Here is a 26,183-nt window from a genome sequence, read left to right on the forward strand (position 1 = left end):
GACTTTAATCAAACTTTTAATCCCACATGTCACTTTTTCATAGATAGAAATGGTCTTTGCTTTTCTGATGAATCCACAATGTGGAAATTTGCCAAGCTTGTCTATAAAATCCATGCAGTTCCCATTAACTGCATTACCTTCAGTGTCCTGCCTTTTACTTCAAACACTTCAGTCAAGTTCCTCAGAAATCATCATTAATAAACAAATCTTGTTAACTTCCTGCATTGACCTGCGTCTCTCCAAATACTTTTTTTTTAAATCAAATTATGAGGGGTATAGAGGGTAAATTCAAGCAGGTGTTTTCCACTAAGGATGGGTGAGACGACAACTAGAGGTCATATGTTAAGGGTGAAAGGAGAAAAATTAAAGGGGAACATGAGGGGGAACATCTTCATTTTGAGGGTTCTGAGAACGTGGAGTGAACTGCCAGTGGAACTGGTGCATGTGAGCTCAATTTCAATGTTTAAGAGAATTCTGAACAGATGCATGGATAGTAGGGGTTTGGAGGGCTACAGCCCCGGTGGAGGTTGATGGGCAATTTAAATGGTTCAGCATGGACTAGATGAGCTGAAGGGTCTGTTTCTGTGCTGTACTTTTCTATGACTCCATGTCTCTAACAGTCTGCAAGGACCATTGATCCAAACTCATCATTCTGCTTTTGGAGTTTAGAAAATGCGAAGTTGGGGATGGGTGGGAGGAGATGTCATTGAAACCTATCAAATATTGAAAGGCCTAGATAGAGCAGATGTGAAGAGGATGTTTCCTATAGTGGGGGAGTCTAGGACCAGATGGCAGAGCCTCAGAATACAAGGATGTCTCTTTAGAACAGAGGTGTGGGGGTATTTCTTTAGACAGAGGGTGGTGAATCTGTAAAATTCATTACTGCAGATGACTGTAGAGGCCAAGTCAATGCGTACATCTAAAGTAGAGGTTAATAGTTTCTTAATTAGTCAAGGTTATGGAGAGAAGGCAGGAGAATAAAGTTGAGAAGCACAATAAATCAACCATGATATAATAGTGGAACAGTCTCAATGGGCAGAATGTCCTAATTCTGATCCTATGTGTTATAGTCCTATTATATGGGCAAAGAGCTGAATTCCAAAGGAGAAACAAGGACTACTAGCTTTGTCAGCAAGGCAGAATTTGACTGTGGGTAGGATTGAGGTGGCCTGGTAAAACCGATATCATGGGAACCAAGAGAAAATCTTCCACTATCTGAAGTGCAATCTCCTTCAAAGAAAAATGGTTGTGATCATTTGAAGCCTCTTATATTAGCCATTGAATTTTGCTCTAGAAGATCCTCTCTTGGGCTGAGCCATATTTAACTGCTTCAACAATGGACTTAATCATGAAGTCAGGAAATGATTTGTTCACTAATGATTGCACCCAATTTAATTCAATTTGCAATACCTCAATTAATAAAGAAGACAGACTGCATGCAGACCTCAATAACAAGAGAAAAATAACATTTGCACCATATAAGTGTCAAGTATCATCCCTTGCTTGAGATTCTAATGCTGTCACCTTGACATTCAATAGTGTTATTGTCATCAAATTCCTCACCATCAGTATCCTGGTGATAGGTGGGGTGGAGGGGGTCAAGATTGAACAGAAGTTTAATTGAATTGTAAGTAACGTTGCTCTGAGAACAGGTCAAAGGGTATTTTTCAGTAAGTGGTTCATTTCCTAATTCTGCAGAGAATTCCTGCCACATGTTAACTACTTGCCTGGAATCAGATGCACAATTTTCCACTATTCTAGATGACCTCATCTCAGAACTATACAAAGGTAGTTTAATATCACCCAACAAAAAAACCACCACATTAATTGTGGGCACAATCCACAGGCTGAACTATTCCTTCTTTCTAAATGCTGCAGCTACAGCACATACAGCTGACAGCAATTAACCTTCCAAACATACAGCCTGGAATGTCAAGTGGAAAATGTAAAAGGAAGACCGCACCTTACGGAAGTTTACTATGGTTCCTCAACCACCTCTGGTTTGAAATCCCAAACTCTTTTGCAAACGGTACCATGTAAGTACTTCCAACACAAGGACCAATGTGATTCTAAAAGGCAGATCATCACTATCTCTCTTTAGCAATGGAAATAGATGTAAAATACTGACCCTGGCTGTGATCTCCAATTCCCTTCGCTAAACTTGAAAGAAAATACATGAACTGAAGATTTGTGACAGTTTCATTTAATGTAAAAATTGGAGTATAATTTTGACAATATTAAGGTCTGAGAAATATTCACAAGTTTCATTCAGCTGTCACATATTAATTGGAAAAAAATTAAGAAATGCAATAATATTGAGTTCATGTTGTAAACAAATTCTGAAATGACTCATGTTAAAGGAGTTTATGGTGAGCATACCTAATTTATCTAATTTTCTAATCTAATAATACAATTTTTTTCTGAGAGCTATTGTGCAGCTAAATAATGCTATACCCCAGCTTGCCAATGGCCTTTCAGTACTATGGACTATCAAAGTGAATTGTTGCATGTAAATATGGGATTTTTTTAAATTAAGCCATACCACATGCATTGTAAGTATCTGAATAGCACTGCAATCTCATTGACTTGAGCAACAACAATAATGTTCTGTTCTATTCTAATATCTAATTTTCAGTAATACAGTTGAAGCTCCAAAGTCAGCATCATTTCAAACAATAATTCTTCAAAATTGAACTCTTTTTATTATTCAGAATGACACATACAAAATGCTGGAGGAACTCAGTAGGTCAGGCAGCATCTTTGGAGAGGGATAAACATTTTGGACCAAGACCATTCATCAGGACTGTAATAGAATGGGGAAGAAGTTAGACTATTTTTTGATTCAGTAAATGAATTGATGGAAATAAATGTTCTTCATTATTATGAAGGTTGCGATTAACTCTTTTCCTGAATGCCTGACTTATGTGTGTGAAAGTATTGGACAGTGCTGTTAGGTGGTGTGTTCTAAAACTTTGGATCAATGACAATATTTTTCCAAATCATTCAAGTATATGACTGGGATAGATCATTAGAGTTTACATAAGTCTATAGCCATTGCCTTTTGAAAGGTACTATAAAAAGAATTCCTTGTCAAGTTACTGTGATACATCTTACTGATGATCCACAACTCAAGCTTTAATATTGGCCACATCTTTTTGCCAATAGATGTCCTGTAAATTCCCTTTAGATGCAAATAGGTTACAGTAACATTCTGATTCTCAAACAGATCAATCAACATCGGTGCTTCACAAACTGAATTTATACAATATGGTATCTGTTTAAAGTTGCAGTTATTTAGGCGTTAAGTCTGTATGCTGACATTTCACTTTCTAAATCAATAAAATTCTTTAAAAAACATCATTTCACAGGAGGATAATAAGCCTATAGCTTCTGTCCTCTTCCTTGAAAGCCTCAGAATTAATTCCAAATAATTATATTGAGAGGACAAGTTATTAAGTTGAGATATGTTATTACAATCAAAATGCAGAATTAGCTCCTTGGGAAAAGGTGCACCTAATGCCTTCATATCTAACCCCTGAAGATGTGATTTCAGCAATATCTTGGAGTAAAAGAGCTTGGAAATAGCATATATTATAAATAAAATGTGCCCATGGTATTGTTCCAATCCATTTTCTGATGAGAAAGCCAGAGTGCATTGACACGTAATCAACGACATATATAAATCACTCAAAAACTGGTGCATCTCTGATAAACCACCTATATAAAATTATAGTCTTCTATAAATTAATCAGAAATTGGGAGCACAGATCCTCATTTGAAGTCATAGCTACAATATCTTGTTTACAATTTATACTGTAAAAATCAATGTTACTGATGCAGCTATTTATATTCAATGTTTTGTGTGTCAAATTTGATTTTCTAATCAAAATCCTGGGAAATGCAGTTATGCAGTGAAGTTGATATAACTTGTGCCAGAATGTATCATCTTTTAAATTATACAACTTACAGAATCATTTCCATTGGAAAAGTGCAATTGGAATTTAAACTAGAAAAATAAATTCAGGTAGCCAACTTCTAGGATGTCTAAAGAGCAAACAGGAGAAAATCTGCAGATGCTGGAAATTCAAAGAACAACATACCCAAAATGCTGGTGGAACGCAGCAGGCCAGGCAGCATCTATAAGGAGAAGCACTAGTCCTGACTAGTCCTGACGAAGGGTCTCGGCCCGAAACGTCAACAGTGCTTCTCCTTATAGATGCTGCCTGGCCTGTTGTGTTCCACCAGCATTTTGTGTGTGTTGTCAAGGAGGTCTATCTTGTCTCTTCTTTTCGAGCAGATATTTTGCATTCAATAAAAAAGGTCCATTAAAATAATATTTTGTTTAACATTAACATTTGTGGATAGACTGAATAAAACTGAAGAAAATGTTCTGGATTTGCGATGTGATTCACAAAACCCTCAGCCATCAGGCTCTTGAACCAAAGTGGATAACATTTACACACTCCAACGCTGAACAGATTCCACAGTCCATGGACTCACTTTTAAGGACTCTACAACTTGTGTTCTTAATATTTACTGCTTCTTATTATTAGTTTATCTTTTTGCTTGTATTTGCCCAATTTGTGGTCTTTTGCATAATGGCTGTTTGTCCATCTTTGTTGTCTGCAGTTTTTCATTGATTTTATTGTGTTTCTTTCTATTTAAAGTTCAAAGTAAAATTTATTATCAAAGTACATACATGTCACTACATACATCCCTGAGGTTCCTTTTCTGTGGCATTCTTCACAAATCTATAGAACAATAACTGTAAACTTTAACAATCAGAAACTGTTAACTGTAAACAAACTGCAAATCCAGATAGAAATAAATATCAAAAAATAACGAGCATGAAATAACAATATAACCAAGTCCTTAAATGAGTGTAGCAATCCCCTTTTGTTCAAGAACCTGATGGTCGAGGGGTAATAACTATTCTTGAACCTGGTGGTGTGAGTCCTGAGGCACCTGTACCTTCTTCCTGATGGCAGCAGTGAGAAAAGAGCATGGCCTGGTTGGTGAAAATCTTTGATGATTGATGCTGCTTTCCTACGGCAATGTTTCATGTAGACATGCTCGATGGTGGGAGGGCTTTATCTGTGATGTACTGGGCCAAATCCACTACCTTTTGTAGGATTTTCCATGCAAAGGCATTGGTGTACCCATACAGGCCATAATGCAGCCAGTCAGCACACTTTCCGCTATACGTCTTGAAGTTTGCCAAGGTTTTCACTGACGTGCCGAACCTCCGTAGATTTCTGAGAAAGTACAGGTACTGTCTTTGCAATAATATTTATATGATGTGTCCAGGACAGGTCCTCTGAGATAGTTATGCCCAGAAATTCAAAGTTGCTGAGCCTCTCCATCTCTGGTCCTCCCCTTCTCTGGTCCTCCAATGATTACTGGCTCATGGACCTCTGGTTTCCCTCTCCTGAGCTCTACAATCACTTCCTTGATCTTATCGGCAGTGAGTGAGAGGTTGCTCTTATTACATCACCTAGCCAAGTTTTCAATTTCCCTCCTGTATGCTGATTCATCACCACCTTTGATACAGTCCACAACAGTAGTGTCATCAGCAAACTCGTATCTGGTGTTGGAGTTGTGCTTAGCCACACAGTCATAAGTGTAAAGTGAGTAGAGCAGGGGACTAAGCACACATCCCTGCAGTGCTCTTGTGCTGATGAAGATTGTGATTGTGATTTTGTGAATGATCACAATAACATGAATCTCGGGGTAGTATATGGAAACATGGAGGCACTGTGATAATAAATTTACTTTGAATTTTGAAATTCATGCATCTGGCACATTATCAAAGGGCATGAGAATGTGTTTGTTTAACACTTTTCCCATCACTAAGTTGTCCAACTCTGAGCGGCTAAGACCACTGCGGCAAGTTGCCATTGATTAAAAATACACGTGCATCTAAAGCAGGGATGCATTTCTTATAAACACTGGTGAAGTCATTGCAAAAGCTTTGGCCACAAATTGGAAGCCACTCCAAAGGTCACTCAAGAGTGTGGGTGCCCTGCTTTTCAGACACAGCTCTGTATGACTTAGTTCTGAGTGAAGTGGACAGGAGTAGAGCTCCCTACTTGGAGTCCCAAGAGGCCATCAAGTTCGGGTGTTAGAAGAAGTTGCAGAGGAGGCCGATATGCAGTTTGAAGTCCAAGGACATGAATATATTTTGGCAAGAAGCTTACCAAGGTACAGTATCACCAGCTTTGGGGAAATTCACTCAGATGGTGGCAAGTGTGTGGAACAAGTTGCCAGCATGAGTGGAGTCAATTTCAAAGTTGAAAGTTCAAAGTAATTTTTATTATCAGAGAACATATGTGTCACCATATACAACCTTGAGGTTCTTTTTCCTGCAGGCACACTCAGGAATGTTATAGAACAGTAACTATTAACAGGATCAATGAAAGATCAAGTAGAACATAGAAGACAACAAACTGTGCAAATGTAAATATAAATAAATAGCATAAATAAATGAGCATGAAATAACAAGATAAAAGAATCCTTAAAGTGAGATCATTGGCTGTGGGAACAACTCAGTAGATGATTGTAGTTATCCTCATTTGTTCAAGAGTCTGATGGTTGAGGGATAGTAACTGTTCCTGAATCTGGTGGTGTGAGTCCTGAGACTCCTGTACCTTCTAGCTGATGGCAGCAGTGAGAAAAGAGCATGGCCTGGGTGGTGAGGGTCTTTGATGATGGCAGAAAAAAGGGAGACTACCTGGAAGGGGATTGGGATAATTAGATCTAAACATACTAAAGAGATAGGTGAGGGTTCAGTATCAATTATGATGAAGTCAGAATCAGAAAGAGTAGCAGAGATGGAAACAGTCATTCATACAGCGGAGGGAGCGGGGTGGCAGAGGGGGGTGGAGAGAGGGGAGGTAGCAAAAATGTTTTACAAAAACATTCAGCTTGAAATGACATCACACAGCTTGGGAAAGATGAATAGCTAAAATAAATAAAGATTAAGCTAAACTTTCATCCGTTCCTCAGACCACTGCCATCAAATACACACTCTACACTAATGGTCAGTAAAGGCAGTACCACCTTCCCTGTCCTATCCATTTGTTATTTGTCATTCATATAACATTGGCAATCATGGTCGCATGACCAGCTGCTCGTACAACCAACCACCACCTGCTCCCACGGCTTCATGTGTCCCTGATCATGGGACTATGCAGGTACTACATCTTGACCGAAGGTGACCTGCAGGCTAGCAAAGGGAAAGAGCCCCTTATACCTCCTTTGGTAAAGACCCACTCTATCTAGGCCTTTCAATATTTGATAGGTTTCAATGAGATCCTCCCTAATTCTTCTAAACTCCAGCAAGTACAGGCCCTCTGATCTCTAACACACTCTAGTTTTCCTTTCCTTCTGGAAACAGATAGAAGAAATGGAATTTTATGATAATGGTCAACAAAGCACATTAATGTTGAAAAGGGTTTCTAAGTTGATTCATTCACTCATTTCCCAAAACTAGCTTGAAAAATGCAGCAACACAAGATTGTGCAGATGCTGGAATTTGGAACAAAAAGCAATTCAAAGGATGAACCCCTTTCCTGTCACTGATTCTGCTCAACCTGTTGATCTCCTCCAGCAGATTGTTTATTGAAACAATATGGCGTTCTCTTTAATTAACACTCCTAACATGAAAGTCAAGTTATTTAAATTGAAGCCTCTAATTTCAAAGTGCACATATAATACTGCATTAATTAAGTTGGATAATGAACATTATATTTTAGCATGGTTTTATCCAGCTTTTTATTTTTTTGACTCTATTAATTTATAAAATGTGAAAAATTATTAAATTTCTACCTCAGATTTTTATGTGAGCCTAACTTTCAGAGGTTTCACAGGATCAGTGAAATGTCTTTCTCCTGGAACTAATGAGTTTTCAGCTCGCACATTATGATATTTGACATGTGTACCGCAGAAAAGAATCAATTGAACTTTCAGGAAATGCTTCCATTGTATCATCAATCACTTGCTGCAACAATTATAAGAATAAAATGACTTAAACACTTGGCTTGTGCTTATCAAGTGATCCTTTTTCTTACTTTACTAAGTCTACAGCTTTCTGTTCTCCATTTTGAAGATAATTTTATTCTTCAAGTTTTTCAGACTGTTATTTTTCCATCTTTCCAATCCTTTGCCTAGGCGCTCGGCTCTTACTATTTTGTAAGACTAGTAAGACTTGGCTCTTACTATTTAGAAACACTATTTTTCTTGAGTTGTTGTCAGCAAAAGCTAGGAGAAGCCCATTAGGTTCTCAAAGGTCCTTTGCTATGATGTGAGCTCTGAGGTAAGATCCACAACTTCATTGTCGGTTGCTGGGTAGTTTGGAAATCATTTCCGAAATATGGTGAAGCACATGGTTTATCTGAAAATGTCATAGGAATTCGATAGTTTCCAACTGCGGGAAGATACCAGGTTTACCAGGACTGGTTGGGCGGTGGGTGGAAATACATCACTACCAAGGAGCTCCTTCCCTCCGCTGGTTTGCAGGTTACCCTTGGGTAAGGTGTAGCAACTGCTCCGCCCTCTCCCATTACCGAATCAGGAGCAGGTGGTGGATGGTTGGTGTAGGACCTGCATAGCCCCTGATCAGGGTCACGTGAAGCCATGGGAGCAGGTGGTGGATGATCGTATGAGCAGCTGATATGATCAGGTTGACAATCTCCACTGATGTCAGGCAGACAATCTCTGAAGTATATTGATAATGGCTGAGGTCACCCATCTTGTAAAGACACTGCCCAGAAGGTGGCAAACCAGTTCTGTAGGAAAATTTGCCAAGAACAATCATAAGACAGTGATTGCCCATGTCATATGACACACATATAATGGTGATGATAATGATGAGATAGAGAATATTAAGAGAATGTTTCCTATAGTGGGAGAGTCTATGATCAGAGTACACAGCCTCAGAATAGAAGGATGTCCCCTTAGAACAAGCTGAGGAGTAATTCCTTTAGCGAAAGAATGGTGAATCTGTGGAATTCATAAGACCATAAGCTTTAGGAGCAGAGGTAGGCCATTCAGCCCATCAAGTCTACTCCACCATTCAATTATTCCAGTCATCCCCACTCCCCTGCCTTCTCCCCATACCCTTTGATGCCCTGACTAATTATGAACCTATCTATCTCTGCCTTAAATATACCCAATGACTTGGCCTCCACAGCCACTCCACAGTGGCAACAAATTCCACAGATTTACCACTCTCTGACTGAAGTAATTTCTCTGCATCTCAGTTCTAAAAGGATGTCCTTCAATCCTGAAGTCGTGCCCTCTTGTCCTAGAATCCACAGATGTCACAGATGGTCAGCAGAGGCCAAATCATTGGGTATATTTAAAGTAAAGGTTCTTGATCAGTAAGGGCATCAAAATTTATGGGGAGAAACCAGGAGAATGGGGTTGAGAGGGATAATAAGTTGTGCTATGATGGAATGGAGGAGAAACTGGAAGGGTTGAATGGCTTAATTCTGTTCCTATGTCTTATGGTCTACTGTATATTGCAAAGCTTTTCACTAAATTTTAAACTATCGGTGAAGGGCTAAGATGCAGTTACATAGCATAGCAGTTAGTGCAATACTATTACATCACAGGATAACAGCGTTTAATCCTGACATTCTCTGTAAGGAGTTTGCATGTCCTCCCCATGGAATGTGTGGGTTTTCTCCCATTTCCTCCCATAGCTCCAAAATGTAGCAGGTAAAAGGTTAATTGGTCATTATAAATTGTCCCGGGATTAAGCTCGGGTTAAGTCGGGGATTGTTGGGGTACTGGTACCGTGGCTTAAAGTGCCAGTATTTATTTACTTAGAGCACTGGATCTCTAAATAAATAAATAAAATGGCACTTGGCTTAAAATTGGTTTTGAGATGATGAAGAATTAAAGAGAGATAGAAAATTCTCATGTTTATAATTCTGGAATATAGTTGGATATATGATATACCTTTGAAGCAAGTACTTCTGCAGTTTCACGGCAACTTTTCTCAATATCAAGATGACTCTGAATTACATCGACTTCATTAATCACCATTTGCGAAACTGCAAACAAAAAAACAATTACCTATTATCACTTAGAGAAAACATTCAAATTACAGTAAGAAATTATCTTTTAGAAATAATTTTATGAGTTTCAATTCAAAGTATAAGGGGGAAAGCTTTCCACAGCAAGAAGGGACTAGAAGACATCTGTAATCTTAGCATGTTTGGAGGTAATCACAAACTGCAGCAGGAATGGGCCACTGAATCCACTTAACTAATTAACAGATGCTGTCACAGAGAAAACACAAATCAACACTGTTATTACAAGTGGCACATTTGAGTGGCATCTAATTATGATTTGATGAGCTTGATACTTGCATTATAATCACGACCACTGCATCCCATCAGAGCCTAAAAGCCTCTGATGGTGCTGACTTCCAGCAACTCCCCCTGAAACCTTCACAGTTTCTGGCAGTCTTCTTGGCAGGGCATCCTTCTCAGTTAATGGCACGTTAAGCATAATTACTGGTAGGCATTGTAAATAAACAGGATTGAAACTGAAATTGTACAAGTGCATAAGACAATCTGACACATCGAAAGTGGCAGGCTTAATTGAGAGTTTCTCTGACTGCTGGAGATCATTTATCACTATTTCTCTTAGGACAGTGATTATAACTGTGGAGACGGGCAGCATAATGGTATCAGACAAATGTGAGCATTGCTGACAGTGTAGTGAATTAAATTGTATCTACTCTCTGAAATGCCTTGATGAAAAGTACAAATGCCTTGGTGGTCTTATCATTACAGCACAATGATCATGTTGTCATCAACCTTGCCACTGTCAATTGAAAAGAAATGATTGTGTTGAGCCTTTCTATCACTGACTGTGAATAGAACCAATTTTCAGAGATCTATGAAATCATGTAATTGGGTAGAGAATGCAGCTGCTTCACATACAAACTGGCCTCAGTAAACAGGAGTTGCACACAATGTATTCATGCCTAACTACAAATCAAAACTGCACACGTCCCAAGATAATTTAGAGCTAGAAAAAATAGCTGGATCTCAGATTGGAGAGCTGGAATGTCACCAATGTTGATTTTTGTTTCAATCCAAGCTTAATCATAGGCCAAGGTCATCTCTTAATAATACTGCTCTTCAGATTTCTGCTCACATCAACTTTACAACATTAATCCACATTCACATTCCAAGAACTGAACAAAATACCTACAAGACTACATTCAATTCTACTTAGACCCCATTGTTGTGGCTTCTACGTAAACCGTCATATGAATTTTAAATGCGTACAGCTGTCCAGGTAGTAAAGATGCAGTTCAATAATATTGGACACCATGGTAGCATATGGTTTGTGTAACATTATTATAGCTTGGGGTGTCAGAGTTCCCAGTTCAATTCTGTCTCCTGTAAGGCGTCTGTACATCCTTCACATGGAATGCAATGGGTTCCTCCGGGTGCTCTGGTTTCCTCCCACAGTCCAAAGACGTACCAGTTAGTAGGTTAATTGGTCATTGTAAATTGTCCTGTGATTAGGCTTGCGTCAATCAGGCTTTGCTGAGTGGCATGGCCCAAAGAACTGGAAGGGCCTATTCCGCACAATAGCTCAATAAATAAATAAATCTTCTTTTACTACTTTTGATTGTATTACTGAATAGTCAATGCAAAAACCCAACATGCTTGCTATGTGAAAGAATGGCAGACAAACCTGTCCTAATTCTTTCTTTCCACCATTCAGGCCTCTCTGCTCAACTCTACCTCAGCATGTTGTGGGCCGCACAGTCAGCCCATTGCTTACGGCCCGGGTAACTTCAGGTGCAGGGACTTGGTCTGAATGACTACATCTGCAGCATGCTACCACTCACACTGGACCACCTATAATTCACCTACCAACACAACAGATTGACAGGTGACGCAACAGCCACAGCTCTACACACCATCCTGGAGAAGGATGCTTATGTGAGAATGTTGTTCTTGGACTACAGCTCAGCATTCAACATCATAATTCCCTCCAGGCTCGACAAGAAGCTCAGAGACCTCGGTCTTCACCCTGCCTTGTGTAGCTGGATCCTGGACTTCCTGTTAGATTGTCGGCAGTTGGTAAGAGTGGGCTCCCTCACCTCCACCCCTCAACACAGGAGTCCCCAGGACTGGGTCCTAAACCCCCTCCTTTACTCCGTGTATGCCTATGACTGTGTCGCTACCCACAGCAATCTGTGAATTAAATTTGCAGATGATACTACACTGATTGGCCTTATCTCAAATAATAATGTCGCAGCCTACAGTGAAGAAGTCATCACCCTGACACAGTGGTGTCAAGAAAACAACCTCTCCCTCAATGTCACAGAAACAAAGGAGCTGGTTGTGGATTACAGGAGGAATGGAGACAGTCTAACCCCTATAGACATCAATGGATCTGGAGTTGGGAGGATTAACAGCTTCGCGGTATACCAAGTTCCTCGGAATACACATTACAATTGATAGATAGACCCATTTTTGTACTTTCTTCAACAACTATATCGATTACGTTTTGTAGTTCTTCCTCCGTACTTGCAATTAATAGAGTTTCATCCACATATCTAAAATTATTGATGTTTTCACCACCAACTTTGATTCCCAAGATGTCTCTTATTTTCGGTAATATTGTTTCACTGTACACATTAAACAAATCAGTGGAGAAAACACACCCTTGTCAAACGTCTCTCTTGATTTTTGTAAACTGACTCACTTCTCCATCTATTCTTACAGCAGCAGTTTGTTCCTAGTACAGATTTCTGATTAGGCGGAGGTCTTTCATAGAAACATAGAAAATAGGTGCAGGAGTAGGCCATTCAGCCCTTCGAGCCTGCACCGCCATTCAGTATGATCATGGCTGATCATCCAACTCAGAACCCTGTACCTGCTTTCTCTCCATACCCCCTGACCCCTTTAACCACAAGGGCCATATCTAACTTTCTGTTAAATATAGCCAATGAACTGGCCTCAACTGTTTCCTGTGGCAGAGAATTCCACAGATTCACCACTCTCTGTGTGAAGAAGTTTTTCCGCATCTTAGTCCTAAAAGGCTTCCCCTTTATCCTTAAACTATGACCCCTCATTCTGGACTTCCCCAACATCAGAAACAATCTTCTTGCATCTAGCATCGGAAACAATCTTCCTGCATCTAGCAGGAAATTGAACCTAGATCTAGAGTTTCCTGTAATATTTCAAATAACTTATTGTGCTTCACTTTATCAAATGCTTTTGTGCAGTCGATAAAAGAAACAAACAAATGTTTGCACTTGAATAGCTCATTGTAATAGTATCCTTAACATCAATATCGCGTTTCACAAAACCACATTGTTCTTTACCTATTTCAGCTTGTATCTTACTTTTACCTTTATTGAAAGGCCTTGGTAGAGTGGATGTAGAGAGGATTTTTCTTATGAATTAAATTTTCTTTATTTCTTACATCCTTCTTACATGAGTAAAAATTTTTACGTTACATCTCTAAATGTGCAATGTACAAATTATTTAATTTGTAATAAATAGTATGTACAGTAAGATATACGACAGAACAATCAATATAGTTTAGAAATACAATTGTGTCAGTGTGAATTAATCAGTCTGGTGGAAGAAGCTGTCCTGGAGTCTGTTGGTCCTGGATTTTATGCTGCGGTACCGTTTCCTGGATGATAGCAGCTGGAACAGTTTGTGGTTGGGGTGACTCGAGTCCCCAATGATCCTTTGGGGCCTTTTTACACCCTTGTCTTTGTAAATGTCTGGAATAGTGGGAAGTTCACGTCTACAGATGTGCTGGGCTGTCCTCACAACTCTCTGCAGAGTCCTGAGATGAGGGAAGTACAGTTCCCATACCAGGCAGTGATATGGCAGTCAGGATACTTTCAATTGTGCCCCAGTAAAAGTCCTTAGGGTTTAGGCACACATGCCAAACTTCTTCAATTGCTTGAGGTAGAAGAGGTGCTATTGTGATTTTTTTCACCACACAGCCGGTATGTACACACCAAGTTAGGAACTACAAAATATAATTGATATAGTTGTTGATGAAAGTACAAAAATGGGTCTATCAATTGCAAAAAGACAGAATGTATGGTGACATCCAAAAAGAAGGAGAATCCCATCTGTAGGCTGAGAATAAATGAGGAAGATATGAAACAAGTCCAGAACTTTTGCTACTTAGGAAGCTGGGTGACATCAGATGGCAGGTGCGACGTGGACACCAAAAGAAGAATAGGGATGGCAAAAGACACCTTTACGAGAATGAAGCGTTTACTGACCAACACTAAACTAGGCATGACAACCTGCCTCAGAGTACTGAAATGTTACTTTTATCCTGTTATATTATATTATATGGCTCAGAATGTTGGACAATATCTAGTAACATGAGGAAACGAATTGAAGCAGCAGAAATGCGGTTTTTGAGGAGGATGCAAAGAATATCACGGACGAAACAAATATTTAACAAAGATGTCATGAACAGAGCAAACACAAAAAGAGAAATAATGTATGAGCTCATGAAACGGCAACATAACATGTGATTAGGAAAGAGGAGTTAGAATGTATGGTAATTAAGGGAAGGATTGAAGGGAAGAAAGCAAGAGGAAGGCAAAGACAAATGACGATGAAGAAAGCAGCCAGAGAACTGGAAATGAATACCAATGAACTGATCCACTTGACCCGAAACTGGAGTGTGTGGGCCATGGCTGTCAAAGCTCAAACTGGGCAGGGCACCTGAATGTGATGATGATGATGATGAGAGGTCCAGAGACATGAAATGCTCCTCATAGACAAGCCTTTCAATCCTAAAATCATTTTCATAAACCTCCTTTGAACCCTCTCTAGTTTCAGTACATCCTTTAACCTTTGATAAGGGGACCAAAACTGCTCACACTACTCCATTGTGACTTCACAGGTGCCTTATAAAGCCTCAACATTACCTCCTTGCTTTTATATTCTAGTCTGATTGTGGACTTCAGGAAGGGTAAGACGAAGGAACACATACCAATCCTCATAGAGGGATCAGAAGTGGCGAGAGTGAGCAGTTTCAAGGGTGTCAAGATCCTTGAGGATCTAACCTGGTCCCAATGTATTGATGTAGTTATAAAGAAGACAAGACAGCGGCTGTACTTTATTAGGAGTTTGAAGTGATTTGGTATGTCAACAAATACACTCAAAAACTTCTATAGTTGTACCATGGAGAGCATTCTGACAGGCTGCATCACTGTCTGGTATGGAGGGGCTACTGCACAGGACCGAAAGAAGCTGCAGAAGGTTGTAAATCTAGTCAGCTCCATCTTGGGCATGAGCCTACAAAGTACTCAAGACATCCTTAGGGAGCGGCATCTCAGAAAGGCAGTGTCCATTATTAAGGACCTCCAGCACCCAGGACATGCCCTTTTCTCACTGTTACCATCAGGTAGGAGATACAGAAGCCTGAAGGCACACACTCAGAGATTCAGGAACAGCTTTTTCCCCTCTGCCATCTGACTCCTAAATGGACTTCAAAGCTTTGGACACTACCTCACTTTTTAAATGTACAGTATTTCTGTTTTTGTAAATTTTTAATCTATTCAATATATGTAATTGAATTACTTGTTTATTTATTATTATTATTTTTTTTTCTCTCTGCTAGATTATGTATGGCATTAAACTGCTGCTGCTAAATTAACAGATTTCATGTCACATGCTGGTGATAATAAACCTGATTCTGTTTCTTCTTCGAGGGGATTCTGTGAATGCAAAAAACAAACACGGATGGCAGTTGCCTCCCAGGTGCCAGGGTCCACAATATTTCTGAACACATCCACAATATCCTGAAAAGGGAGGATGGGCAGCCAGAGGTCATGGTACACATTGGTATAGAACCACAGAACCATAGAACATTACAGCACTTACGTAGAAAGGGGAGGAGCGCCTGGAAAAAAGGGTACACGGAGCTATGAAGGAAGCTGAGTAGCAGGGCCTCAAGGGCAGTAAGCTCAGAATTGCTGCCTGTGCCACACGACAGTGAGGATAGGAATAGAATGAGGTGGCAGATAAATGCATCGCTGAGGAATTGGAGCAGGGCCAGGGATTCAGATTTCTGGAAAATTGTGTCCTCTTCTGGGGCAGGCGGGACCTGCACAAAAGGGACAGTGCACTTGAATCCGGGGTGGGGGTGGGGGGGGGACAATATTCTTGTGGACAGGTTTACTAAGTTGTTGGGAGTGGTTTAAATTAATATGGCAGGGGGATGGGAACCAGTGCGATAGAGCTCAGGATGAGCAGCAGGTTTACAAGCAGATGATGGGTGTAACATGGATGTAAGGAAGGACAAGCTAGTGATTTGATACAAATGCAGACAGAGCAAAGAGTTAAATTGTACCACAGAGGCAAAATACAAAGGGACTGAAGGTGCTGTATTTAAATATGCATAGCATTTGGAACAAGGTAGATGAACTCGTGACGCAATTACAGATCGGTTGGTATGACGTTGTGGGCATCACTGAGTCATGGCTGAGAAAGCCAGAGTTGGGAGCTTAACATCAAAGGATATACTTTATATCGAAAGGACAGGGAGGAAGGCATAGGTGGTGGTGTGGCTCTCCGGTAAGGGATGGAATTGCATCTTTAGAAAGAGGTAACATTGGGTCAGAGAAAGTTGAATCTTTGTGAGTGGAGTTAAGAAACCATTATGGGAATTATATATAGGCCTCCAAATGGAAACCAAGCTGTGGACTTGAGATTTCAAAGGGAGCTGGAAAAGCATCTAATAAGTGTAAAGACACAATTGTAATGGGGGACTTCAATATGTAAGGGGATTGGGAAAATCAGGTTGGTGTTGGATTACAAGAGTTGCATGCCTACGAGATAGCTTTTTAGAGCAGCTTGTGCCTGAGCTTACTGGAGGAAAAGCTATCTTAGATCAGTCAGGGAATCAAAGAATATGGTGAGAAGGCATGTATATGGGATTCAGTGGGATCCGGGATCAGCCATGATGGAATCGCGGAACAGACTCAATGGGCTGAATGGCCTAATTCTGTTCCTATGTCTTCTGGTCTTCTTGAAATGAAAGCTAACATCACAGTTGCCTTCCTCGCCACAGACTCAACCTGTAAACTAACATTCAGGGAATCTTGCACAAGAACTCTCAAGACCCTTTGTTCATCAGATTTTTAAATTTTTCTCCATTTAGAAAATGGTCTACGCTTATATTTCTTATACCAAAGTGCATGACTATATATTTCCCGACACTGTATTCCATCTGTCACTTCTGTGCCCATTCTCCTAATCTGTCTAAGCCCTTCTGCAGGCTCCCTGCTTCCTCAACATAATCTGTCCCTTCACTGATCTTCATATTATCTGCAAACTTTGTCACAAAGCCATCAATCCCATTAGCCAAATAACAGACTTACAACATAAAAAGGAGAGGTCTCAACATTGACCTCTCTGGAACACCACTCATCACTGGCAGTCAATCAGAAAAGGTATCCAAAATTCCTATTCTTGGCCGCCTGCTAATCAGCCAATGCTCTTTGCATGCTAGTACCTTTCCTGTAATACCATGGGCTCTTACGTTGCTAAGCAGCCTCATGTGTGGCACTTTGACAAAGGTCTTCTAAAAATCCAAATACAGAACATCCATCGATTCCCCTTTGCCTGCCTGACTTGTTATTTCCTCAAGGAACACTAACAGATTTGTCAGGCAAGATTTTCACTTCAGGAAACCATGCTGACTATGGCCTATTTTATCATGGTGTTGGTGTGTGGCCAAGTGGCTAAGGCATTGGTCTAATGATCTGAAGGTTGGTAGTTTGAGCCTAAGCTAAGGCAGCGTGTTGTGTCCTTGAGCGAGGCACTTAACCACACATAGCTCTGCGACGACACCGGTGCCAAGCTGTGTTGGCCCTTGCCCTTCCCTTGGATAACATCGGTAGCGTGGAGAGGGGAGACTTGCAGCATGGGCAACTGCCGGTCTTCCATACAACCTTGCTCAGGCCTCGGTCAACATCAAAATCGATGGACAGCTGAAGAAGATTTTGTCATGTACCTTCAAGAGCCCCAAAACCTCATCTTCAACAATCAACTCCAACAACTTCCCAAGCACTGGGGTAAGATACACTGGCCTGTAATTTCCCTTCTTCTGTCCCTTCTGTCCTCGTAAACCCTTCCACTCTCAAAATAAACATAAAGATAGAAAATAGGTGCAGGAGTAGGCCATTCGGCCCTTCAAGCCTGCACCGCCTTTCGGTATGATCATGGGTGATCATCCAACTCAGAACCCTGTACCTGCTTTCTCTCCATACCCCCTGGTCCCTTTAGCCACAAGGGCCATATCTAACTTCCTCTTAAATATAGCCAATGAACTGGCCTCAACTGTTTCCTGTGGCAGAGAATAACACAGATTCACCACTCTCTGCGTGAAGAAGTTTCTCCTCATCTCGGTCCTAAAAGGCTTCCCCATTATCCTTAAACTTTGACCCCTCGTTCTGGACTTCCCTAACATCAAGAACAATCTTCCTGCATCTAGCCTGTCTAATCCCCTTAGAATTTTATACGTTTCAATAAGATCCCCCCTCAATCTTCTAAATTTCAGCGAGTATAAGCCTAGTCCAGGGGTCGGCAACCTGCGGCTCCCGAGCCATTTGTGGCTCTTTCACCTCTGTGCTGCGGCTCCCTGTGGCTTTGGGAAATAATTGGTCAGTATTTAATTAAAATGTATTTTATGTTAGTTTGTTAGCTTTTGAAATGTAATTCTAAATTTGAAGATTATGGTGATCTTGTACAATCTAAGTGTGGCGACACATTTCCTCACAATTAGCCAGCATTCCGGCTAAGGGAGATAGCCTACGGGGGTTTGTGAGTACGCGTCTTTTGCAGCATCTGCGTCCATGGGGGCTGGGTTGAGGGAGGCTTAAAAGCAAGGCTGTTTAGTTCGAGTAAAGCTATCTTTGACTGCAGTTTACTGACACCGCTACAACGTGTTTTTATCGCTGGCTGTCCAGACGGAAGGTGCTGAAACGCTTTGTCGCGTGTCTGGAAGAAGTGAAAACTTTCCTGGGCAGCAAAGGGCTCACCTTTCCTGAGCTGGAACAGCCAGAGTGGCTGGAAAAGCTACACTTCATGGTAGACATGACAGCGCACCTGAACACGCTGAACACAGCTCTTCAGGGGAAAGGACGCACAGCCCTGCACATGTTGGAGGATGTTTTGGCATTCGAGCGCAAGTTGACGTTGCTTGCCAGAGATTTACAGAAAGGCACTTTGTCTCACTTCCCCAATTTGAGAGAGTTCAAACAAGGTCACGACATGATAATTTCGGAGTATTTACATTCTGCAATCATCGCAATGCAAACATCGTTTGGGAAACGCTTCTGTGAGTTCAGAGAGGAAAAAAACACATTATCCTTCCCGGTCACTCCCTTAAGCATCGATCCTTCCCTACTGAATACGACTGCATTGTCAGGTGTGAGTCAACCTGATCTTGAGATGGAACTGGCCGACATAGCCGACAAAGACATATGGGTGTCCAAGTTTAGACGCTTGACAGCAGACCTTGAAGATGTTGCCCGTCAGAAGGCCGTTCTTGCTCAGAAACACAAATGGAGTGATATTGAAAACCTTCCAAAACCGGACAAACTTGTGTTCGAAACATGGAATGCTATGCCCGACATTTATGTAAACATTAAAAAGTATGCGCTTTGAGTCCTGTCGATCTTTGGATCCACATATGTAAGTGAGCAGGTGTTCTCCAACATGAACTTTATTAAAAACAAACATCGCGCATGCCTCACAGATGACAGCTTGCGATCCTGTGTAAAGATGAAAGTGACGTCATACAGCCCTGATGTGCAGACGCTGTGCGCTGAGGTCCAGGAGCAGAAATCCCATTAACCAAGTATGATAAAAATTTTAATTGCCTATTATTTTATGTATATTCATATTTTTTCATTGTTCAGTGAAATAGTCCTTTTATTTTTCAGGCTGACAGCTGGCTGATGTTATTTTTGGTTTGCTGCTGGCGGAAAATTTAAGTTCGGCGTTTTTCATAAATACAAGAAGGACTCAAATAGACATTGAGTATTTTACTTAAAAGTAACTTTCAACCCAACGTCTTTTCTTCGGAGTTCAAAATGTTTTTGTTGCATGCAGAAATGTAATTTCGTTTTCTCTGCAGGAGTTCATCAATTTCATAAATGCAACACATTATAGTTTGTTTATACATAGCATAAAGGCAAAAAAAAAACGTTGTATGCAGTGTTATTTCATTTTAAATGTCAAACGGGTTTTGCGGCTCCCAGTGTTTTCTTTTCTGTGGGAAACGGGTCCAAGTGGCTCTTTCAGTGGTAAAGGTTGCTGACCCCTGGCCTAGTCGATCCAGTCTTTCTTCATATTAAAGTCCTGCTATCCCAGGAATCAATCTGGTGAACCTTCTCTGTACTCCCTCTATGGCAAGAATGTCTTTCCTCAGTTTAGGGAACCAAAACTGCACACAATACTCTAGGTGTGGTCTCACCAAGGCTTTGTACAACTGCAGTAGAACCTCCCTGCTCCTGTACTCGAATCCTCTTGCTATGAATGCCAACATACCATTTGTCTTTTTCACCGCCTGCTGTACCTGCATGCCCACCTTCAATGACTGGTGTACAATGACACCCAGGTCTCGTTGCACCTCCACTTTTCCTAATCGGCCACCATTCAGATAATAATCTGTTTTCCTGTTCTTGCCATCAAAGTGGATAACCTCACATTTATCCACATTAAATTGCATCTGCCATGAATTTGCCCACTCACCTAACCTATCCAAGTCACCCTGCATCCTCTTAGCATCCTCCTCACAGCTAACACTGCCACCCAGCTTCATGTCATCTGCAAACTTGGAGATACTGCATTTAATTCCCTCGTCTAAATCATTAATATATATATTGTAAACAACTGCGGTCCCAGCACTGAGCCTTGTGGTACCCCACTAGTCACTGCCTGCCATTCTGAAAAGGTCCCATTTATTCCCAACCAATTTCTGGTTTGCTGTTTCTGTCTGCCAACCAATTCTGTATCCACATCAATACCATACCCCCAATACTGTGTGCTTTAAGTTTGCACACTAATCTCCTGTGTGGGACCTTGTCAAACACCTTTTGAAAATCCAAATATACCACATCCACTGGTTCTCCCTTACCCACTTTACTAGTTACATCCTTAAAAAATTCTATAAGATTCGTCAGACATGATTTTCCTTTCACAAATCCATGCTGACTTTGTCCAATGATTTCCCCACTTTCCAAAAGTGCTGTTATCACATCTTTGATAACTGACTCTAGCATTTTCCCCATCACTGATGTCAAACTAACTGGTCTATAATTCCCCAGTTTCTCTCTCTCTCCTTTTTTAAAAAGTGGGGTTACATTAGCCACCCTCCAATCCTCAGGAACTAATCCAGAATCTAAGGAGTTGTGAAAAAATATCACTAGTGCATCCACTATTTCTTGGGTTACTTCCTTAAGCACTCTGGGATGCAGACCATCTGGCCCTGAGGATTTATCTGCCTTTAATCCCTTCAATTTACCTAACATCACTTCTCTACTAACATGTATTTCCCTCAGTTCCTCCATCTCACTAGACCCTCGGTCCCTTACTATTTCTGGAAGATTATTTATGTCCTCCTTTGTGAAGCCAGAACCAAAGCAGTTATTCAATTGGTCTGCCATGTCCTTGTTCCCCATGATCAATTCACCTGTTTCTGACTGTAAGGGATCTACATTTGTCTTAACCAATCTTATTCTTTTCACATATCTGTAAAAGCTTTTACAGTCAGTTTTTATGTTCCCTGTCAGCTTTCTCTCATAATCTTTTTTCCCTTTCCTAATTAAGCCCTTTGTCCTCCTCTGCTGGTCTCTGAATTTCTCCCAGTTCTCAGGTGTGCTGCTTTTTCTGGCTAATTTGTATGTTTCTTCTTTGGACTTGATACTATCCCTAATTTCCCTTGTCAGCCACGGGTGCACTACCTTCCCTGGTTTACTCTTTTGCCAAACTGGGATGAACAATTGTTGTAGTTCATCCATGCGATCTTTAAATGCTTGCCATTGCATATCCACCGTCAACCCTTTAAGTATCATTTGCCAGTCTATCTTAGCTAATTCACGTCTCATACCTTCAAAGTTACCCTTCTTTAAGTTCAGAACCTTTGTTTCTGAATTAACTATGTCACTCTCCATCTTAATGAAGAATTCCACCATATTATGGTCACTCTTACCCAAGGGGCCTCGCACGACAAGATTGCTAACTAACCCTTCCTCATTGCTCAATACCCAATCTAGAATGGCCTGCTCTCTAGTTGGTTCCTCGACATGTTGGTTCAGAAAACCATCCCACACACATTCCAAGAAATCCTCTTCCTCTGCACCCTTACCAATTTGGTTCACCCAATCTATCTGTAGACTGAAGTCACCCATTATAACTGCTCTTCCGTTATTGCACGCATTTCTAATTTCCTGTTTAATGCCATCCCCAACCTCACTACTACTGTTACGTGGCCTGTACACAATTCCCACCAGTTGTGTTATGCAGCTCTACCCATATCGATTCCACATCCTCCAGGCTAATGTCCTTCCTTTCTATTGCGTTAATCTCCTCTCTAACCAGCAACTCTACCCCACTTCCTTTTCTTTCCTGTCTATCCCTCCTGAATATTGAATATCCCTGGATGTTGAGCTCTCATCCTTGGTCACCCTGGAGCCATGTCTCTGTGATCCCAACTATATCATATTCATTAATTACTATCTGCACATTCAATTCATCTACCTTGTTACAAATGCTCCTCGCATTGACACACAAAGCCTTCAGGCTTGTTTTTACAACATTCTTAGCCCTTATACAATTATGTTGAAAAGTGGCCTATGAGGGCATCTCTATCTATGAGATAGAGTAACCTATGTCCTCTAGTTTTAGACTCCCCTACCTTGGGAAAAAAGACTGTGACCATCTCTCCTCTCAATGCCATACCTGCTGTTATAAACCTCCACTAGAACATCCCTCAATCTCCTTCAATCCAGTGAAAGTATCCCAGCCTATCCAATCTCTCTTCATAACTTAAGCCTTGCAGTCCAGGAAACATTCCTGTCCATTAATTTTTTTTTGTATTCCTTCCAGCTTAATCACTTCTTTTCTATATTATCATCATTATTATGTGACACGTTGAATAACATGGGCAATCATGGTCTCGTTACCATGATTGTTCTTAGCCAAATTTTTCCACAGAAGTTGTCTGCATTGCCTTCTCCTGGGCAGAGTCTTTACAAGACGGGTGACCCCAGCCGTTACCAATGCTCTTCAGAGATTGTCTGTCTGGCATCAGTGGTTGCATAACCAGGACTTGTGATAAGCACCAGCAGCTCATACGACCTTCCACCAAATGTTTCCAATGGCTTTCCGTGACTCCAATTTTGGGGTTGGGGTAGGCTAAGCAAGTGCTACACTTTGCCCAAGCGTTACCTGTGGATTAGTGGAGAGAAGGAGCACTTTGTACCTCATTTGGTAGAGATGTACCCCCATCCTAAAATGCCAATCAATCTTTTCAATGAACATGCACAGTATGCTCTATGTGCAGCCTAACCAAAGATCTCTACGACTATTAACATGATGTTCCAAATCTTGTGCTCAACACCTTAGCTGATGAAAGGAAACATCCCATTTGTCTGCTTCACTACTCTATCTGTGTCTCCACTTTCTGTAAGCTCTGTACTTGTGCCCGGTCTTGCTGTTCAGTGACACTCCCATTCCTTGTGTATGTCCCAGCCTTCCTAAAAGCATATCAGTTTGTACTCAAATTCCATCAGCCCCTTCCCCACTTAATCTCGATTGTCACTTTAGATCAGTGGTCCCTAACCACCGGGCTGCGGACCGGTATCAGGCCACAAAGCATGTGCTACCAGGCCGTGAGGAAACAATATGATTTGGCGGCATAGTGTTTCATATCGCCAAATCATATTGTTTCCTCGCAGCCCAGTGGCACATGCTTTGCGGCCTGGTGGTTGGGGACCACTGTCTTAGATAACCTTCTTTACTGCCTACTATAGCACCATTTTTTTGGTGTTGAGCAGTAGAGAATGCTCCTCAATCTGCATCTTAGCCTCAAGAACCATTCTGATAGAGACATGAATTGAATAAGGTTCCTGAACACTATAAATCCCCCTAACCTCTGAAATGCTCTCTATGCAACAAGAACTATTTCTCCATTCCCACTTCCAATCTTGAGGTTGTGTTGACTAGAGGTTAAGCATGATAGTTATTCAAGTGCAGCTTGTTGGTACAAAACCAATAAAAGCTCTATAACATTCAATGTAAGATTGGACAGTAGAAAGATTGGTTTGTATATCATTGTAAATTCTCCCATGATTAGGCTAGGGTTAAAACAGGGGTTGCTGGGTGGTGTGGCTCAAAGGGCCTATTCTATGATTGATTGATAGATAGATAGATAGATAGATAGATAGATAGATAGATAGATAGATAGATAGATAGATAAAGACCATAAGATTCAGGAGCAGAATTTGCTACTTAGCCCAGAGTTTGCTCTACCATTCAATCATGGATGATATTTTTCCCCTCAATCCCATTCCCACATGTTTTCATGCAGCAATTGAAATGCACAGGAAGGGGAGAAGCTGCAGAGAGTAGTGGTTTCTGCCCAATACATCCTGGTGCATCCCCCTCCACTACCAGTATATCTACAAAATGTGCTGCTTCAAGAAGGCAACATTCATCATCACAGATCTCCACTGTCCTGGCCACACCATCTTCTCACAGTTACCAGAGGATAGGAGATCAGAAGCTTAAGTTCCACACTACCAGGTACAAGAACAGCTACTTCCCTTCAACGATTTGGTTCTTGACCCAACTGGCAAAACCCTAATCAATACATTTTAACAACACCACGACTAGTTTGATCAGTTTGCCCTGAAATTGACTATCTTTTTGTCCCAATTATGTATAATCATTGTTTCATTTACGTTTATCTTGTGCATGTGATGTGCTGCTGCAAGTAAGCTTTTCATAGGTGTACTCACGCAAATGACTTGGACTCCATTGCCCACAGATTCACCACCCTCTGGCTAAAGAATCTCTGTTCTAAGTGGTTAGCTTCTTATTCTGAGGTTGTGACCTTGGATCCTAGACTCACACTACTGGAAATACCCACACTGCACCCACCCTATCCAGGCCTTCGGCATCCAGTACATTTCAATGAGATTCCACATCCCCCATCCCACTCCCATTCCACCTACCCCACCCCACCTCCATCCTTCTGAACTGCATCAAGTGCAGTTCCAGAACCACCAAACATTCCCATGCATCAAGCCTTTCATTCCTGGGAACATTCTGGTGAACCTCTCCTGGACTATCTCCAGGGCTAGTTCATCTTTCCGTAGATATGGGGCCCAAAATTGTTCACAAATGCAGTCTGACCAGTGCCTTATAAAACCTTAGCAATATATCCTAGACCTCTTGAAAAATGAACATTGTATTTGGTTTCCTTACTATGAACTCAATCCTCGAGTCAGCCTTAAGGAAATCCTCAACTAGGGCTCTCAAGTCTCTTTGTACCTCTAATTTTTGGATCTTCTCCTCATTTAGAATATAGTACACTCCTTTATTTGTCCTATCAAAGTGCATAACCCCACTCTTTCTTGCACTGTATCCCACTTGTCACCTCACTGCCCACTCTCATAATCTACCCAAGTCCTTCTGAAGTCTCCCTGCCTCTGCAACACTACCTGTCCCTCTATCTATCTATGTATCATCTGAGAAGCTGGCCACAAACCCATCAGTTCCTTCATGCATATCAGAGGTGTATTATGTGTAAAGTTGTGACCCCTGCAGAACTCCATTAGTCACCTGTAGCCATCTTGAAATGACTCCTTTATTCACAGTCTCTGCCTTCCACCAGTCAGCCAATATTCTGTTCTATCTTGCCTTTAACACCATAGGCTCTTATCCTCTCGAGCAGCTTCTTGGTAACACCTTGTCTAAGCCCTTCAGAAAATCCACTGAATCTCCTTTGTCTTCTCAAAGAGTTCTAACAAAGTTGTCATACAAGATCTCCCCTTGATGAAACTGTCCTGACTTTATTCTGTTTTATCATGTACTGGCAAGTATTCCAAAATTTCATCCTTAATAATAGATCTAAAATCTTAACAA

The 26,183-nt window shown here is 41.0% G+C and overlaps 1 protein-coding gene across 1 annotated transcript in view; it reads right to left on the reverse strand.

The window, feature by feature from the left end:
• The window catches only part of shtn1 (shootin 1), a 99,005-nt gene that overhangs the window by 59,158 nt on the left and 13,664 nt on the right, over positions 1–26,183 (reverse strand). The window contains 1 exon segment of the mRNA XM_059947932.1: positions 9,964–10,058. Within this exon segment, the coding sequence (XP_059803915.1) occupies positions 9,964–10,058 (95 nt within the window).

Source organism: Hypanus sabinus, chromosome 22 (genome assembly GCF_030144855.1).
Source record: "Hypanus sabinus isolate sHypSab1 chromosome 22, sHypSab1.hap1, whole genome shotgun sequence".
Lineage (NCBI taxonomy): Eukaryota > Metazoa > Chordata > Chondrichthyes > Myliobatiformes > Dasyatidae > Hypanus > Hypanus sabinus.